Genomic DNA, 20721 nt, shown 5'->3' on the forward strand with positions numbered 1-20721 from the left:
ATTCTGCAATTGCTCACCACTCAATGACCAATATGCAGCCACTTCCCAAGCAGAAGCTTCCAGCCAGCTTTCCCCCCAGTTTATATACTAAGCAAGATGCTTCATGTTATGGAATATCCCTTGGGTCAATTGGGGTCAGCAGGTCAGCTGTCCGGGCTGTGTCCCCTCCCTCCTTGTGCCCCTCCAGCTTTCTCACTGTCTTCAGGAAGAGAAGCTGAAAATGCCTTGATTTAGTATAAACATTACTTAGCAACATTTGAACACATGCAATGTGCTCTCAACATTGTTCTGGTACTAATCCCAAGATATAACATTATACCAGATACTAGTAAGAAAAATAACTCTATCCCAGAAGAAACCAGGACACACAGTCTGTCTCACATTACTACAGTATAGAGCAGTAAGTGAAATTATGTTTTTACTTTGAATGTTGACTCAACTATGGTATTTTCAACTTATCATTTATCCTAATTTCTGAATAGTGGGTGATCATTTTACAAGAAATGAATTAAGTGTAAGACAGTATTAACTCAAATGCAAGGTTGATGAATGGGTCAAGCATGGTCAAGCAGACACACCTGAATGATCATCAAGGATCCAAGTTCATGGTCCAGTCTAGCTTGTCATGTCATCATCCAAAATAAATTAATGAATGGTGTTGGTTTTGGAAGGTCTGTCTGGTATAACATCCTCAGTCATAATGTCATTGGGTTTTAAGGCAAGGCTTGTACTTATGACTCCTGTTATTTAATATTATAGGGAAGTATGATCTGCATTATGTCTTTCATTAAGGCTAGACATGACCAGAGGATGACAGTTTAGCCTTCAAGGATTCAGATTTTTTTTTTTTTTTCATTTCACACTGCAATGGAAACAAAAGTCTTCCAGAGGTTTTTTGTTAATTTCTTTCCATAGCATAACATTGTATAGAAATTTATTTTCAGATTGAATAGTAAAGGTTTTCTGTCTGAGTCTCACACTTGGGAGTAAGCAAAAAGCTTAGTCTGGAGTCAGAGTAGTCAAGCTGATCCTTCCTTGTTTTAGTTTCACTGCTATTGCATTGATACCAGTGATAATCAATTAACTAATTCTTTGCATGGTGAATCAAGGAACTTATATGAAAGATGTTAGTAAGAAAACAAAAAATTACTAGAAGTGTTATATTCCGTATATCATTTACAAACAGAGGATGACAGATTAAAAATTTGTCCAAAAGTCCTCTATTCAACAGGATATTTCCATAACAGATGGCATGAGGAGTAGTTTTTCAAGCCTTAGGCAGGTATTAGATGCTAACTTGTGACATTCATCATGCAGTCTAGGAGATCCATCTGATTCACACTAGTCAATCAGCTGTCTTGGTTTTAAGCAATTTCACGCTAAAAAGAAAATTTATTAGCAATAGCTCTTTGCTATTTGGTTACGGCTATTTGCCTCCTAAAATTGCCTTCCCACTGTGTCCTCACCTGCAAGCTAAGACCTCTATCATTTGACTGTTAACAATGGATATATATTTTGCATAGTTTCTGAACTGAATGTTAGGGTAAGATAGGGTACTTTATAATAAATAGGCTCCTCTTTACCGTGCTAGTAAAGGTGATTTGCGACATTCCACTGTATCACAGTTCTTGGTTGTTGTACTTTATACTGTTGCACACTAGCTAATTCTATGGTTTTCCATATTTCCTGGTGAAATTTCCAATTTCCTGGTGAAATGTAGTCAGTCGCCCACTACAACTTTTAGGGCAATTTTCCTTCAGTTACAGACAATGGTTTCAATTCTCATTCAGCTGGATAGGTCCTTGTTCAGCCACTTCCAGCTGATGCTGTTGCTGCCTGTGTGTGTCGCAGCCACCGCTGGCTCTGCCTGCCCCTGCCCACCCTGCAAACCTTCACCTCCCTGCCTATGGCCCAGGACCCCGTTTCAGCCCCCTAGGTTCCCCCCAGGCATTTTCCAGCATGGCCTGTGCCTGTCCTCATCCCTAGGGAGCTGGGGTTGCCGCTGTGCTGTCCTCAGGCCCTGCTGCTGGCTATGGGTTAGGATGGGACAGGCTGCCAGATCCTGCCTGGCTGCTCCTGGCCATGGCCCGCAGGGTGTCCTGAAAATTTGCTCATAGGTGTTACTGGAAACACAGGAGGATTTCATTTGCAGATATATAAAAATTACATTAGCAGGTGTAGGAAACAGATGCCAACCCTCAGACATTTTGTCATATCTCTTTCCCAGCTCTACCCTGTGAAAAACGGAATATGTAACTCAATATTGTAATAAGGGCCTAGTTTTGGTAAAGAAAATCAAGCAAGGAAATGTGCAAGAGTTTAACAAATCATTGCAATGTTAACATAAATGTCTCTGACAGAGGTCAAGAGAGCTTTTTGAATGTAGGAGATAATGGAAACATAAGCTGGTGCCATATGATACTTTAGCATAATGCATTTTTCATTTCAGATTCTTTCTCCTTCATACCCTGAAATGTTTGGTATATTTTGGACCAAATTTAAACATGTCCATAATCTGACCATATTATACCAGGCTGGGGAAAAAAATAAGTTTCTGGGAGCTTTCAATAAAATGGAAAAACAAGAAGGTGGGGTAACACAAGCAGGGGATGGAGTGTGGGTTATGCTCTGTGCTCTGTGGGTGCTGTCACCCACATCCTCAAAGTTGGGAGGGGATTTAGGGTGTGTCAACTGTTCAAAACCACCTTGATTTTAAATGAGGTGCTAAGGAGAGCCATGAACTTTGTAAAAACACATTATAAAATTGAATAAATGAACAATCGTATGAAGATGCTTTATGATCCGAGCATCCTCCTTTTTGTGATGCTAAATTTTTTTGCAGCGCCTCTCTGCATACCACCACTACCACCACAGTTTCCCAAACAATGTTAATGGTCTACTTTATGTGCAAGTTGCTGTCTTCAGATATGCATCAGGACACTAAACATGAATTACAGAGTATTTTCAGTCTGGAAATTTTTCAGTGTTGATGTTCAGTTCTGAATTCTTCTGCCACAAAGGAAAATGTTTGTGCAGAAAACAGTGGGTATTATGTCATGGCCTCCTTTCCTTTCTGAAATTTCTGTTCAAGAGGTTTTGTTTGCTCTTCACTGTAAGCCGTGGAAAGCACGTTTAATTTTGGAGGAAAGTTGTTTGGAGTCTGTGTTAATCTAAGAAACCTGTGACCCTCAGTCTCAGACTATCTACTAGCAAGAACTTATGGTCAGAGATTGCCTCCATGAGTAACCTGTACTTTTGGGAAGATTCTATGAGAACAAATGCAAGTTAATAACTTCATTTCTAGGGTAGCAAAACTCTGAGAAAGACATTAATCATTGTGTGGTTAACAGATCATAATGATGTCTCAATAATAATAATTTTTTAATAAATTTTTAAGATATTGAAATATAAAAGGATTTGTAAAATTTATTGCATGCAGAGCTGCTGGTTATGATTTGACTTGTTTTCTAGGAGACTTTCCTATAAAACTGCTTTATTGTAGTTATAAGTTTTCCATCTAAATTCCTTAAATTAAGTCTAGAAATAAACATATTTTGCAAATGCAATGCAATAGAGACTTTGGAAAATTGTCATGATTCACCATCTGCAGCCCTGTGTTTCAGTCAGTTTTAGAGTGTTTCAGTCTTTCAAGAAATGAATAAGCAGTCCAAATGATATTTTAAGGAACAATTGGAACTTGTTGACAGTGTTAAAAATTGAAATTCCATATTTTAAAGCAGTAACTGTTTCACATAGTGAGACAGACAATGTTGCATTTAAGCTGCTTTCATTTAGACTTGAAAATCAGTCATATGGGACACAAGGGATCCCTCTGGAAAACTATTCGTTTAACTCAATAAATGACTCATTTTTGCTTGTTTATTTTAAAGGACAACATATACAGGAATGTATTCATGGCAGATGAATTAGCTCCTGTATTATGAGCGTGCAGTGTGGTTAGTGTGAAACATTTACACCACCCAGCTCATCAGAAACCAGTGAGATCATTTGTTTCATTCCAACTGTGCTCTTTGCATTTACATGGGGCCTGGGTACTTCAAAACTCTCTTTTCTCCTACATAAAGTTGTACTTCTTTCCAAGTCCCAACTGCTTTAACCTTTTCATTAAGAAGAGGAAAAAAAACCCTATTTTTTAATCAGCTTTTATTTCTGTGAAGAAATGACCACTGAAATATTTGGAAGACATTTCAAAGGATAAGGATAAAACCTGAATTTTTGGCTAGTTCCTTTGACTGAGAAACAAAATTTAGCCTTTGGCATTTAAGAATTTTAAGCTGAGGGACGAAGATCAGTAATTTCTTATAAACTGTGCTCAGTGATGAAATAGGTGGAACAGAAAGCCAACAGAAAGGGTCTCAGACCTGTGGGCAATGACAGACACAGATGTTGCTCCTCGATGCTACTGTATACTAAATTCTGGGTTTGTCTTAAATAGCATGTCCAGCTCTAGGTTGCCAATATGGGAAAGATCAATAAACTGGCGTGTGTTTGGCAGATGGCCATCAAGATGCTTGGGGGCTGGATTCCTTGTCCCATGTGAAGAAGTTAGAGGAGAAGGGCTGTTCAGCCTGGAGTAAAGAGAAGCTTTGGGGGGTCCAGCTAGAGAGAGGTCACTGATAAGATGGAGCCTCGTTGTTGGCAGTCATGAGTGGCAAGAGGACAAGGCAAGAAGGCAATAGACATAACTTGAAATATAAGATGTTCAGACTAGGTATAAAGAAAAACAAATTTCACCCTCAGAACAGTTAAGCAGTGGAATAGGGCCCCAGAGTATTTGGGCAGTGTCTACCCTTGGGGTTTTCAAACCTGGCTTGGTAAAGCCCTGAGCAGCCTGGTCTGACCTCACAGCTGAGCTTGCTAAGGACAGAGGAGTGGATTCTCTATTGGTCTAAGCATTCCTGAATTGAGTCATTGATGCAGTTTATGAGACACCTTTCATATAAAAACACTTTATCTACATTTAGGGAAAAATTCCCCAACCATCCAGTAAAGCAAACATTGATGGTTTCCCCACAATAATCACTGTAAAATGAGATGCCTCTCAAATTCCTTCCTACACAAAATGAGGAAAAACACTATGGTCCTGTTCTTTGCCTGTCTAACTCCTCTCAATTTTCTGGGAGCAACTTCCTATACATCCTAGTCCTTGGCATTCCTGATCCATGCTGCATTATTCAGAAGCTTCTGCCTAATGATTACCAATTAAGGTTTCCCTCTTCCCTTCTCCGTGCATAATGCATAGTCCAGGGTTGTGACATAAAATTGACTGCCTGCTCCACCACTCCTAGAAAAAATAATTCAGTATGTGCTGAGCACCCCAGTAGAACCTTGGCTCATGAGCAGGCTTACAATTAATGATATGCAAAGACATACAGTTGTCTATATTTATAAAAAATAAAGATAGCATAAAATCATGTCTCTTCATTGCTAAATATAGACTTTGCTTAACAAAAAAGTGCATTGGAAACAAAAAAATGTTTGCCTTGATATATTCATCTTCATCTTCCATGCTTTAAAACTGTTCTCTCACCTACAGAAGCTAGCACTGTGAAATTGAAATACCTGTATGTGTACTTGAAAGATGAAGAAAGTGTTTCCCCAGGCATTTTCACTAGGAAAAAGAAGGTGCATTTTATGGGCTATCCCTTCAAAATGTTTTCTGAGATAAAGTTGTTCACCGAATAATTTCAGCAAGTCATTCTTGAGTCTTTTAGATCTCAGACTGAAGATTATTTTCAAATAGCCCTTTGAGAATGGATTTTCAGAATTCAGGCTGGAATAATTGGTATTCCTGAGACAAATAAGCTGTATATGGTATATTCTGTCCTTGAACAGACAAATGTGACTCTTATTTCAAGCTTTTTTTGGATACAAGTTTTCAGATGAAAGCCAGTATTCTGATGCTTTGTACACTTTGGCCTTTCTTCATGTACCATTGACGCTTAGATGTTCTCTGAAATAAAGATACCAAAGATCCTAAAATATTGTTGCACTAGGAATGAAGATCCTGCAGGAAGTTGTTTTAAGGAGCTGAACAGTCCTGTTGAATACAAGAGACTTATTTCATTTGCAGAGCAGAACATGTATCAGAGGTTAAGTAAGTCTTAGACACCTGAATTGGCAGTAAAATCCATCAGTTGTACTCCTTGGCTCATATTTACTGCCATTCCTTTAACAAACCATTTCCACCTGATAGGACAGGACAACGTGCAGATGAGTTTCTGTGTTTTCCCATGGTGGGTCAGTCACAGGTCACTCTGCAAATCTCCCTGAGCACACTCAGGTTTGTTCTTGTGTGGGGACTGTGGGACAATGAGGTGAGGGGAGGTGAGAGGACTGGCAGGATTACTGTGATAGCAGACATTAGCCCCCCATGCTCTTGGTAGCTGGGATTCTACCTTGTGTATCACCAGAAAAACACAGCTTGGGGAACAGCAAAGGCCTCCTGGTTACAAAGGAGATTAAAAGTAAGGTTGATGGCAGAGTGGTACTGCTCTCAGCAGTGCCTCAAGACAAGGCATCTTCCTTGCTGACTAGTCTTTATGGAAAAAGATACAAAGCACATTTGGGTTTTTTGTAATAGATTGTTTTGTTTGGTCTGTCTGTTTACTACTAATAGTAGGCTGGTTTCTCTATAGTACAGGTTTGTCAGGGAGGAGTTTCAAATAAACAACACATTTCTTGGCCTGTCAAGGAGCTTTTACATGCATATGGAAGGAAGGAAGAATTTATACTGTGCCAGGACTGGAAAAACTCCTTGAAAACAAAAGAAGAAACATAATAGGAAAGACCTTGCTTTAAAAACAGAACTCAGGTCTGGAAACATTGGTGCATATCTTAGCAGTCCTATTAAATTCATTTTGAACTTATGGAAAGTAAAACTCATTAGAATATAATGGGATTATACATTAAAAAAAAATTATTAGGCTAAAAGTCCAGACCTGAAAGTGAAAGAAAAAGTCAACAGACACCATATGCAATCTGTAGTGAACCTAGGTGCACAAAAGCATATTCACAGTATGTAAGCACACAGAGTGCTGGTGCTAAAAAGAAATTTACTCTCTGCTCTATAGTATAATAGAGGAAGTTTTCCAAAAGCACTTAAAACTGCCTGACTCCCATGGCTATCCAGGGGATGGCACCTATCTAAAGTCCTATGATGTTTCTGAGTAGTCCATCATCTGACAATGCAACTAAAAATATATTTGAGTTCCTCTCCTATAAGTAGATGTGGTGTTCCCTGTTTACATACATACACTTGTGTAGATTCATACAGGCAATTCCTCCCCCTTCAGTCCTTACATAAGCTCCTCTGGTCCCCATGAACTGCTGCTGCTTCCCCTGGGCAGTCAGCAAGGAGAGCAGCCAGAGTCAGGGGATGGCTCAGCTTCCACTCAGGACCACCCACCCCCATGACTGCACCACCTACCTTAACCTCTCCCTGTGACAACAGACATTTGAGGAGAAGGAAAACATATCTAGAGAGGAAACTTCTTGAATTAAGAGTTTTCTCTCCAGAGGAGATGCAGAAAGCTACGGTCCTGTACAGTTCATAAAGCCAGTGGACTTAAACAGGAATTTAAAGAAATGTGCATACTGTGTTTCTGTTGTTCACCTCTCCCAACCTCCCAATGCAAGATTACTTACTGAACCACTGAATTGTCAGTGTGTTATTGTGTAGTGTATTTTCATAATGCCCTGTACTGCTAAAGTGAGCAAGTGGGGCATTGTGCTATTTATAGCAAAAATATGTGGGTTTAAAATGGAACTTTAAAATTAACTGAGACTCCCTCATACACAGAATTTAGACTTTATATTTAAAAAAAATAATTGGAGTCTTTTAGTAATTATATTCCCTTCTAGCTGGAAAGCCACTTCCTTTAATGATAAAAAAAGCCTGATATCAGAAGCCTGCTTGGAGCCTAGTGCACATCTAATTATCTCTCTCAGTCTTAATTATTTAGCAAGTGCTAATAAACTGCACGTATCATGACACTCATGTGTAATAAGCATATAAATTTAATTTATTTTTTTCCCTCTCTTTGAAGACTAACAGACATGGAATTCAATCACAAGGCAATGGCATTATAGCCTCCAATATAACATGAGGTTTTAATAAGCCTCCTGTTTGCTGCACACATGTGCTTAAGACTGCCTGGAAACCAAATCAGTAGAAAAAAGGGATTACTTTAGATTACTTTGAAATGTGCATTGTTTGAAATGGCCTCTGGTGACCAGCTTTCATGAATGGCTGATTTTACTTGTGGGGCACATCATCTGGCTCAATTATACCAGGCTCTTTTGTATGACAAGTGCACTTCTTGGCTGTGTTGAAATATGAAATTCTAAAACAAAGTAAATCAGATGGTGAGAAATAAATTTAGATAACTGTATATTATTAGAAGTTTGTAACATAACAATGGGCATTCTTCTTACTGAAAAATATGTCGGAATTTTGTTTTGAAACTTCCACAGATTTGAAGTTAATATAAAAACATTTACTTTAATTTTCTGTAATGCTTTTTTCAGCTGTATTAGCAGTATTAAAATGAAATACATGTTTTTCTTTTTTCAGAGGCAGATAATTTCTCCTACACTTGTATATTTTTAAAGTGTTATTGTTTCACCTTAACAGATGAAGTGTTGGAAATTTCTGCCTACTAAGAATATCCCTTAACCTGTACAAAGTTATAAAAGTGGGTTAGCAAGCCTGCACTATGTTTTCAAGTCACTGCAAGCTTTTTCCTTTCCTGTTGGTAACTGTTTGCAAAATTACAATGTAAAAACGTAATATAAGGTTATGATTCTCCCTACCTGCAATTACTTTAAATTATGGTTACTTTAAATTAATCTAGCCTGAGGCACTGAGGATCCATCATTAGAATACACATATTACATTTGAAAGGGGAGGAGATATCTGATTGATTAGTTAAGTGTGTTGGAAATCCAATAGATAATGATTAGATTAGACACAGATAGGAACTGCATTCTTTGTGTTCAGTGTAAATCCTGTACTTTACAACCTAGATTAGGGGATTAACCTTTAAGAAGAAATGGTAAATCTTGCTTTTTCCTGACTTCTGCTGTACTGTAAATGTGTTTCCCATGGCTTCAGGCTCAATATTCCCACAGGAAACTGACCTGCAGATTTACGCGGTTGTGCCTGGTAGTCTGAGATTGCAATGTTTGCCTTTAAATACGAGATACAAGAGTAAGATGTGAGAAGAGCTTTAACATTGCTAAACTTAAAACAGTCATCTGTCAACAGCTTTTTACCACTGAAGTGCTTCACTGTATTAGCGAAAGTGAGGGTTGTTATTGTTGTTGCGGGATGTTACACCCTCTAGTTGTCAAGGCAATATGATTTAAGGGAGGGATTTAAGACCTCTGAACTACTAGGTTGCTGGGTGCAGATGAACATCTTGCCTCCCTGATCTTTTATTATGTAGTTTCAATCTGTCTGCACAATCTTCATGCAATTACTAATCTTATGAAGTTGCTAATTTTGTTAAGTCTCAAACCACACCTCTTGTTACAATTCACAGCATAGACCACGTGAGACTTCGAGAGGTCCATCCACCCTTTGACACAAACATCAAAGATTCACAGAAGCTGTATTTGCGTGGCTTAGCAAACCCCTTTCACCTTCTCTCACCCTGGAGTTTTCCATGTATGCGAAATGTTCTCAAATCCAGCAGCAATGTCAGGTGGACACATCTCAATTCAGAGCATACAACTTATAATGGTAGGTGTAAACCCTGAATCTGACATTTGCAGGGCCAAGGATGGATGAACTTATCTCCAGTTTACATGATGCCACTGACACTGATTTCTGGCACATAGGAAGTCTGGCAGATATTTGAAATTATGCTGAGCAGGTGCCCAGCAACGTGACCGAACTCTAAGGTCATACTGGAAATTACTAAACACTGACCATAGCAGTCCCATCACTGATTTAAGAGAGGTTTTTAGTTGTCCTTTGCCTTTCTCTTTTTCTTACTGAAAGTCTGATTATAAGGAAACAGAGAACACTGGCATCATATTCCTGTAAAAAAAGCTCATTAAAGCCAAAACTGTCAAGTCGGCAGGTCAGAGACAAGATACATAGGAAGATGCTCTTCTGCTTGAGGTGAAGAAAGAAAGCTCATTTTCTTGTGGTGATTGATATCTGAGAATTTGTTCATTTGAGAGGTTTTATACATTTATTTATCTATCAGAGAAACCTATAAAAGAAAGTTATCCAAGATTATCTTCTGCATAAAGAAAACTATGCAACCGAAGACTTGCAATGTCAAGGCCTTCTGCTTCTTTTCCATGCATTTAGTGTATTTTTGTGCAAGTTCCTTGCACTTGTCAGAGAATTTTAAAAATGTCCTAAGTTTCAAAAAATAAGTGCTGCATTAGAAATTTATTGATTTAAGAACTCTGTGATTCTTACGTTCTTTATTCACTGGACATATTTATTATTAATAACTGGGGAACAGAAGCCAGAATTCCCATTCTCATGTTTGCTGATGGTACAAAACTGAGGGTAGTGACTGATGCACCCGAGGGCTGTTCTGCCATGGCAGGATGCATGGACTAGATGCTCTCCAGAGTTCCCTTCCAACCCAAATGATTCTTATGATTCTTACGTTCCCCAATTACAGTCCACATTATTACCAGTATTATTGCTATTATTGACACTGTTTCCTTTATGATGTCTGATCCATTTTTTTTTCAAAGGAAAGGCCACTAGGGCAGTGGGCCTTAACCTATGACTTTGCATAATATAATGCCTCAATGTTCATGATGAAAAGAAAACACTAATGCAGAGAAGACAAAGTTGTCTACCCTTTGTTACCCCTTGGTCATGAATTACTGATGTGAGGCATTACATAGCACATGGTGCTGGAGATGGACACCTGTCCAGTATCATTACTCATTATCCCCACATTTGATGTCAGATTTACAAATAGGAAATATGTTCATGTAAGCCAGATTCCCTCTGCAACGAAATGCGGAAGCCACATTTGTAGAATATTAAGTATGAATAAGTTCATATATCTTTAAAACTTCTAATGGCATATTCATGTGCATCCTCAGTGCCCTTTTCATAAACAAAGTACATGACTCTGGACAGATTTTTATCGGCCAAACACAAAATGGCATTTTAAGTGAATCGCGTAACAATGTGGACATGAGAACACGGTGGCAAATGCTCTTTTTTGAAAACTGGCTGCCTTTTGTTTTGTTCCAAGCTAAGCAGTTTCAGTCAATGCCATGAAAAATCTTGAACTGTTCTGGATCAGAATGAGTAACAAATCTACAGACTTTCAAAAGATACTGTTCTGCCTTTTGCTTTACTTCTATGTCACTGTAAGATATTCTCTGAAGAGACCTAGAAATAAAGTCCTTGTAGTTTTTTATGCCACACCACACAAAGTGGCACTGTAGCCTTTCTTTGCAGTGCTCTGACAGCGTAATTCAAGTTTCATGGGTAATTAATTCTCCATGCCAATAAATCCCTGAACTGCATGTTGTAATACTAGCTTCATAGAAACAACCAAAGATCCAAGTTTTCAGATTTTATTCCTTGGAAGGTGACTGCAAACTATGCATTTCCACTCCTGTGGGGGAAAAAATAGTTTCTTTGAATTTGTCTGGTTTCATTTATCTACTAACTACAATTTGGTTATCATAGGTATCTGCTGTAAGAAAAATATACTCTAAAATTCCCAGATAGAAGTTAGATCATCACTTATTTATTTGGCTAGAAAAAAGCATTTTGTAGTACCATCTTGATTTCTTAACACAAAAAAAATTACAGTTTGCTTCCCCATGTAACTTCGAAAATGTCTTTCTTAGAATTTCTCCTATTATTGTCTGTTTCTCAAGACAAACTGCAGTATCTGCAGGGACACTTATATGCTCCCAGCCAGTATCCAACACAAACATTCTAGCCTTGTCTTCCCTATCAACCCTGTATTTTTTGACAGTTTTCTTTACTTCATTTCCTTCTAGGAGTGGGAAACAGGCTGTAAAAGGAAAAGTTGTCAAAGATTGCCTTTTAATAAAGATTTGCCATATGCAAAACTGAAATATGAGCAGCAAGATATGGCATTACTCTGCTCTTGTATAAGAACCATTCGATGAAACTTGTATAATTAATTTTATATATATACATATGTCCTGACATTCTCCTTTATCCATCTAGGAGAAAAAAGTTAGAGTGGGAAGAGAAACTTTCATACTCTTATTTCTAGCAAATATATGCCTAAGGTACCTCAAACATGCTAGAGGAAAGATGTTTTTCATAAACTAACTAAAATAGACCAGAAAGGTTGAAATGGAGAAAATTTGTTAATGTCCATTTAGATTAGTGTAAATTTTTTAGTACTGAGGTGTAATTGACAGGAACTTGCAGTGTCGTATGATGGGGGTTATTCAAACGTCTTGGTGCCAGTGTTTGCTCAGTGCAGTCAGGATGACTTCACTTTCCATGTCAACATTGTCTGAAAAAGTTTGCTGTACAACTGAGGTAAGAAACTGAACATTGAGTCTCACTTCATATAGCCTTTCGTGCTTTGTGATGCAAGTCAAAGTTTCGCTATTTAAAGATCAGACATCTAGAGATGCTGTATTTCTGCTTTTGCACCAAGAGCATGTATCTGATGTCTGGCAGGAGAAGCTGACTTCTCTAGTAACCCTGGTCTTTGGGGCTCCTGTCAGCTTTTATGTGACTTAAGAACATATACATGGAAATTTAGCTATTTTTAAAAGTCCATCCAGACTAATTACAGACTTCCAGTTGCTTATCTGAATGTTGTGTAATCACTGAAATAGCATTTGTTGTTTGATGGTGATCCCCTGTATTGACTTTGCAGTGCTGTAATGTTAGCAGAAGGCTGGAGTGTTGGCTGGTGCAGAGACAATGAAAGTCAAGATTTCTCTGCCACAGATGCTTGGATTTTCCTTTTAAAGATGTTCACACTCTTCTAGTGTAATTACAGCCTGCCAGAGTGAGGAGCATGAAACTGTTTAGCTTGCGAAGCTTAAAATAAAAGGTGTATGTGGAAACAAGAACACGATCCTTTTTCTAGCAGTCCAGCACCAAGACCCATCCCCTCCCTCTGCTGTGGCTTCTTCCCCCGAAATTCAGAGCATCTCCCTATTAATGCATTTTTAGGTGAGTGATCAGGGGGCCCTTTTGTCTTCTATGTTGCTCTCATTATTTCTGTTTATTAATCTATTTGTGGCTCATGTTGCATGTCTGAAGTCTCAGGTGTGGGTGCACAGATCTCGTGATTTATGCTCCAGTCTAATTACATAAGGCGCACCCCAGTACCCATGCAGTCTTCCCCTTGGGCAAACTTCTTGATTGTTCTTGGGCTTGGGTGGTTTTGTGAGGGTTTTTGTTTTGTTTTTTTTTTTTAATTGACCAATATTGCCGTGCTTTTATCTACAGTCCCAGAATAAAACCAGAAGAAATGTATGTGGCAGGTCAATACCCTGGAGGGAACAGGCATGACTCCGTGGTTCCTTTCCCACCCCCTTCCTTTTTGCCCCCAGATATTCCCTCCCTTCCCTTGTGTTACAGACGGGTTTTGCAGCGCTTCAGTCAGCAATGCCAAAAATGTCAAAGTGTAAGTGGCTACCCCTTCCTCTCCAGACCAATCAGTCATTTTCAGTCACAGGTTTAAGTGTGCTGCAGCAAAGCCAAGCCTCTGTGCTTGCAGCAGGTCTTACAAAAGCAAGGCTGTTTGACTGACAGGCACAGAGAGAGGGTTCTGATAATGCACTGAGACAAGTCTGGAAGCGGAGTATCAAGGACGAGGCTGTGGCAGAGGTACTGTACATTATGGATGAGGCACTCAGCTCTGTTGTTGATTGATTGAGGGATGGTTGTGCTCTTTCACAATGCTGGGTAAGATCATATGGACTGTCATTTAATATGAGCTTTCTTGTCAGTGGGAAGATGACTTCTCACACAGCGATCCCATGCAGATTGCAAATAACTGCCATGCTCTCCTCTGCTTTTTAAGGGTTTAGTCTCTCATGCAGGTGGGTTAACCTAAAACAATGTTAGTGCTTGCCAGGTGTCATATGCTGGAATTTGTGGTTGTTCTCAGAATCTCACTATAAATCTGACTACAAATATTGTGTCTGATGTGGGAGATATATGTCCCTTATCTCTAGCAGTCAAGGTGCCATCCAACCCCTGCATAGGTATGGTATTGAATTAAGTAGGGGAATTATGGAGAAAGCAATTTTTTTCTACTCTTTTCTTTCAGGGCAGAGAAAGAAGCTGTAACAAACAGTCCTGGAGACTTTGAAGCACAGCCACAGTACTGAGGTCTCTGACTGACAAGCCTTCTGCTTTCTCCTTCTCACAGGGCTCCTCCTACAGATGTTCTGAACACGTCTGCATCCCAGCCATATTTTACTGCACCCAGGTACTGAATGCAAGGAAACAAAATACATAAAAAGAAGCATGGGGTGTAGGAGAAGGAGTACTGTGAGGAATTTTTCCAGAAGTCATGTCTATACAGAATGCAGGCATGACTTCAAGCAAAAATTATTTGAGAGAGCATAATTGCAGAATGACTGAGTTTATTCTTAGAAAATGACAGAATAAAGCTCTCATTCAACAATATGGCTTATAATCATGTTAAATGGTATGCGTCAGGCTTGACTTCCCTAAATGTCATCCTTTCAGTTTATGATTGGAAATTTATTTATTGCTTGAACAGAATCTCTTTTCCTCCCTACAGGTCTTGAAAACTAGAGTTCAGGAACTTCTGGATCAGCCTTTTCATTGAAATACTGTAACTACTATGAAGCCTTCTTGGTTTGCACTCATGTTGGCAGTGCTCAGTACTGAAATGCTAACAAGTCACTGTTCCACCATCAAGTCCCCAAGGTTCAGAGGACGTGTGCAGCAGGAGAGAAAAAATATCAGACCAAATATCATCCTTGTACTCACAGATGATCAAGATGTGGAGCTAGGTGAGAAACAATTGTCTTTTGCTACTACATTTTGTCATGTGTCTTTCAGTAGTTTATGCCAAGCAGAAAGAACTTTTAATTCAGAGAAGTTGTTGGTCCTGGAATAGTGTCAGAATGTGGGACAAGTTTGGAAAATGAGTTAACAAATATTATTTAATAGAATTCATCACATTTAATTATAGATTTTAGGAAATATATGCTTATCAAAATCCAACATGGGAGGCTTTACTCAGCACAACAATATTATTTAATAATGCATGCAAGGACATAAGTGTAAAAACTTTGCATCAAAAGCCTTTTCTCACTCTACAACTTTTTGTAGCATTTAAAATTTGAGCCTTTTGAGGCCAGCATTTCCCTCAGTACTGTATAGGTGTCTCTATCTCCACATATTTGTCACAGGGATGTATGTCACCTGATATGCTTATCCACACAGACAAACTCATCTAGTTACAGGATTTAGTAATCTTAATATTTGTATGAATTACTGAAGTGTTTAAAATCCAACTGCTTTAAAAACTATGCCATATGTATAAAAGCATGGTAGTTTTTCTTTCACAAGTATACTAAATATCTGACCACATACTAGTCAGAAGTGATTTTCACATATTTTTCTTAGGGTGGAAAAAGTTAAAACACTTAGATGATGTTCCAGGAGGTTTTTGAATGTTTTCCATTAAGTAAGTTAGAAAGATATTAATGTTAGTTATGCATATAACTGATTTTTTGGTTCACTGCCCATAATGAAAAATCAAGGAGAGAAAGAGGATCATTTTAGGTTACCCCCAAGCAAATATTTTGGGTTGTGAGATCAAAAAGGTGAAAAAATGGCAAATTAAGTTGAAAAGAAATCTTGCCATCTTAGTTTTATTTTTCTTTTTAATGAGAGACATATTTTAATAGAAGTATAGTGAATTTTTAGACAAAATGCCATATGACATGGAAAAATGAAAATGCTTCATTCCAGAAAACTTCATTTTCTCTAAAATTACATACTTTCAGACAGAAGATTGTAGACAAAATATGGTCTTTATCTAAAAGCAGTTCTTTGGTTGCTAGCATTTTTGTATTTGCCATGATGCAATAATACTTTTATAGTCCTGCAGGGTTCTGAGAAGATAATTAATAAACTATATTTCATGACTGAGGGTTGGTGTTTTTATGCAGCAGAGCTCTAAACATACGCTTTTAGATCTGAGTGATTCTTACCTTTTTTTATTTTTTACTCTTTCAAATCTCTGCTCTGTTTAGCCATTCTGCATAATGAATAGCTGTTCCCAGCTCTATTTTTGGTCTAAAATGCAGCTCTTACAATGGGAGTGCATTTCTTTTTGATAGAGTCGTTCTGAAAAATTTTGTTAAAAGGGTCAAGTCAAGTCTTCCTTTTTGTGGTCTGAAAGAGCCTACTCTCTCCAGGGCACTGGGGAAGGTAGGTCAGCAGATACACATCTCTGAGCACAGTGTCACCAACTTGCTGTCTTCAGCCTTGCGAGGAGGTTTGCGAGTGGTGAAAAAGGAGGAAGGATGTGGCGAGTCACTTTGTTCATACTGTGGAGCTTTTCCCTTTGAAAGCTGCTCTGAATGTTCACAGGGCACTCTGGCTCCTATTAGCAGGCAGCTGAGCAATAGCCTGGGTGTGTATGCATTCCCACTGCCTTGAATGAACACACAGGTTTCTCCCTTTCATAGATCATTTCACAGGAAACAGGATTCAGCCCCAAGATTTACCGTACTGCATTATTCGCACTTCTGCTAATAAATCATTCTGCTTATTTGAAAAATAAAGCCAAACTGTTTTCCATGTGTGAATTTTCCTCTTGCTCTGCATTGATTCCTGAGAAAAGTCTTAAATTTCTCAAAGGTCAATGGGAAGTAACACTTTCTGCCACAAACAGAATGAAACTTAGGCATTGGTATCCAAAAATCACAGGACTGAAAGCAGCTCAATATGGATTATTTGATATTGTATTCCCAGCATGAATATTTCTAAAAGCTATTTGAAATTAATGCTTTAACATAAAAGCATATAAGGTGCATAATAGACTTCCATCAGGAAGGATTTGTCTCATAGCTTGTATAAGCATCGAACCAAAATATTCATCTGACTGAGTGCAACTAATATGTAGAGGAGTCAACCAAAGTAAAATTTTCAGGAGGCAGAGGGTTGGCATTTAGTTAGTGCTCAAGCCATAGGAGATTGCACACCTTCCTACTGATCTGCACCACTCCCCTGAGTTTTGCATTTTGAGCGCAAAGAAATTCAGCAAAGTTGCTGTCTCACTCGCGTTATTAGATAAAAATAACAAATTGCCCCACAACTCCAGCCACTTTCTACCTATGTGAGGAGCTAGGATATTCTAGATCATCTGGTGGATTGCAGTTTAAGTTTTGTGAAGCAGCCTGGCCCTCAGCTCTTAAAGAAGATACTTGGGCTCAAAAGTTATTAACTTCTTAAATTGTGCCACTGTGCACTGTCTTTCCCCTGCCAAGATCCTGAGGGTAGAGGACTCACTGCCCAACAAAGTAGCACCTTGCTCAAGGCAACGCACCAGCTCCCAGAACTTGTCCCCTCCTGCAGACAATGTGCTGTGGCTCTTCAGGGCACTGTCCCCAGCTCCCACTGGGGTCAGGTCCATATCCTCTTCAGTCCAACATTTTGCTTGCTTTTTGGTCTCTTCCCCTCTTCTCAATCCTCTATTATTTTCACTCGTCAGTACCACAAAATATGACACCCCAATCACTCTTACAGTCCTCAATGTAAAAAATATCTTGCAAAATGTCAGAAAGGAGTAAAAACTAATGAGTATGTTGGTAGTTGCAGTGTTTTTGACCCTTTTTTACAGCCTAATGCACCACCCAGTGAATTCTATATAAACCAGCTACTGAATAGAGCACTGGCTAGAGATCACAGCATCATCTAGATACATCACATCAGGCATAATTTGCCTGGTGTGCTTTCCATTTTCCCTAGAACTAAGGCACTAAAAACATAAGCTGAAAAAATGGGAATATGTGCTGAGGTCTGAAAAAGTCCATTACCTTCCTGGGGCCTTGCATACAACCTGTATAAAGACAGGGGGGCTCCTAAATGTCCCTTTGTAGAGATGAAAATCCATGGCAACTTTAAAGACTTGATACCTTGGTTGCCAAACTTATTTCTTGAGGTGTGAGGATAGACTGAGAAGTGGCACTGAATTTCTTGTCTGACAAAACTCACTAACTTCTGTGTGGGAAGTTATTCCCAGTTATTCTGGCTCCCCTCAGGTGCTCCCAAACCAGTCATGTAGAATGTGAGTGTCCTGCTGACAGACAGTGCCTGAGTGCTTGTGCCCTGGAGACTGGGGGCCAGATGGTAAAAAACACAAGCTGTGAGGAGAGCCACAGACAGCAAAGGATTATAACTTATATCAGCAAGTTTTATCTCCTCCTTGTGTTTTGTTTTCCTAATGAGGAAGTCTCACCTGCTTTGAAGTGCCTGTTCCAGAATTTCCAGAGAGGCTTAATCTATTATCAGTGTCAGTAAGTGCATACCTGGAGGGGAAACTTAGTCATAAACAGCAGGTTTGCAAGAGCAGAGGGCTGACCAGCTGGAGGGATGAGGAAGCCCTCGAACAGCTACTCATTTATAATACATGGAGGCAGGAAAGTGCGGATCAGCTTTGCTGCAGTTACTGTGCATTAGGGTACCTGAATAGCCCACTTACTATTAAAGCACTTTACAGCTGACTTCTCAGGAATAAACTGTGACATTTCAGAAATGGAAGACCTCTGGTGAAAACAAAACCAAACAAAACTAGAACTAAAATGTCAGCTTGGGATCCAAGATAGAGACATGTAGAATGAGGATGATCTCTCATTTGTCTTTTACTTAACAAATCAGTGAAATGCTCTTACTCATGCAAATGGAGACCTTTTGTGTTCAGAGACCTCTCAGTTACTCTTCTACTTTTCTATATCCCTAAGCACATGGGGTTCAGGAAAGCACAAATGCAGATGTTCTGCATTTAGAAAATAATGACTATGAAAGACCAAGAGTCCAAAGTGATGGTGACTTTCATGCACAGTATTAAATGTATACTTAAGGACAGAGACCTTGGCATTTAAGTGAAATGCTGAAGACCCTACTGCCTCTTCCCTTCTTTTAACAATTTTTCTTTTTACTCAAAAGACTTCATATTCAGCACTGACTCATTAGCCTAAAACCAAAACAGACCATACTTAACTTCAACTAGTGACATAATTTGTACAATTTTACTGCTAACACATAAAGTCAAGCCTCCTTGGGAGTTTTATGGTTTTACAGGCAGGTTTGCAATTGCTTTAGAACTTTTGTTTTAATTTGATTTTCAAGCAACATGAACAAAACCATCAATAAAAATTCTTGTTGTATCAGAGGAATCAACAGATCTAAATGTAAAGGACAGTCAATTGTGCAAAAAAACAAAGGAAAAGAAAAAAGAAAATAAAATTCCAGAAACCTTTTTTGCCAACATCATTGTGCAAGTGCTTCAATTTGCAAACTTGTTTCCTGGGCAAATACTGTCATATCCTCTGTTCACCCCCACCCTTCAATATCTGCCCTGTTGATTAACATAAAGAACAAACTTTGACAGCTGTCAGCAAATACTGAAAGACTCTATCCAGAGCTTCTCAGCCTTTCTGCAATAAGAAATCTGCAAGCCCTGCCTCTCTCACCTTGCAGTTCATGAAAATGCTTTGAAGGATGCAAAAGATGCCTTTGTTCTTTAAAGGCTATCAATGGAATTTCCTGAGAAAGGCACTGCATTTTGCCAATTTTTTTGCATACATTTTTAGCCCCAAAAACTGATTTTGATCACAGTGCTCAAAACCAGACATGCTGATCTTGTGTTCACAGAAACTTTCCTTTAGAAAAATTACTACTGAATTCTCTCCTTCCTTCCTACATCTCTTACTCCCTCCTTTACTCGCTTCTTCTCTATATTTTTTCTCTTTCTTCTGTCATCTGATAAAATGGAAAGAGTATTAACATTTTCATTGGTAATCTCAGCATTTTATGTATTTTGCTGGCATATTGACTCTGTGTAGCATACTGCTTTTCGACAGCTGCATTTGAAGAGCTATTGACCTATAAATTTAATACAGCTTTGACACTATTTCTAGATTAGTCCATATTTTAACTTTGTTTCGAAGTCTGAGAAAAAAAATAATTCTGTCTTTCTGGAATCTTTTAAAATATTTTTGTTGGTATAGTAAAAATGCAATCTTTTCTCCTAAAATTACCAAAGCTACTGAGTGAAGCACACTGATGTTCAGAGGCAAGCTAATCACTGATACTTTACTTTTCATAGCATAGTAATAGCCAATATATTCAGACTATCCCTTCCAGCACAGTGATGATCAGTACCTCTTATTGCAGGGTCCTTGCAAGTGATGAATAAAACCAGGAGGATTATGGAGAATGGAGGGGCCTCTTTCATCAATGCCTTTGTAACTACCCCGATGTGCTGCCCATCTCGTTCCTCCATGCTGACTGGGAAGTATGTGCACAACCACAACATTTACACCAACAATGAAAACTGCTCTTCTCCCTCATGGCAGGCTACTCATGAGCCTCGTACCTTCGCTGTGTATCTTAATAACACTGGGTACAGAACAGGTAAGAGGCAAAACCAACTTCTTCATTTAAAGTGAAGATGACATATTCAGCAATCACTCCTAAATCACTGCCTG

The 20721-nt window shown here is 38.7% G+C and overlaps 1 protein-coding gene across 5 annotated transcripts in view; it reads left to right on the top strand.

Moving 5' to 3' along the window:
• Positions 1 to 14837: 14837 nt before the first annotated feature.
• Positions 14838 to 20721, top strand: part of SULF1 (sulfatase 1) — a 62155-nt gene continuing 56271 nt past the window's right edge. For all 5 annotated transcript variants that reach the window (XM_062502218.1, XM_062502235.1, XM_062502244.1 and 2 more), the window contains exons 1-2: positions 14838 to 15009; positions 20408 to 20647. In XM_062502218.1, the coding sequence (XP_062358202.1) occupies positions 14838 to 15009; positions 20408 to 20647 (412 nt within the window). The remainder of the gene's footprint in view (positions 15010 to 20407; positions 20648 to 20721) is intronic.

The sequence above is a fragment of the Cinclus cinclus genome, chromosome 1, assembly GCF_963662255.1.
Source record: "Cinclus cinclus chromosome 1, bCinCin1.1, whole genome shotgun sequence".
In the NCBI taxonomy this organism is placed as follows: domain Eukaryota; kingdom Metazoa; phylum Chordata; class Aves; order Passeriformes; family Cinclidae; genus Cinclus; species Cinclus cinclus.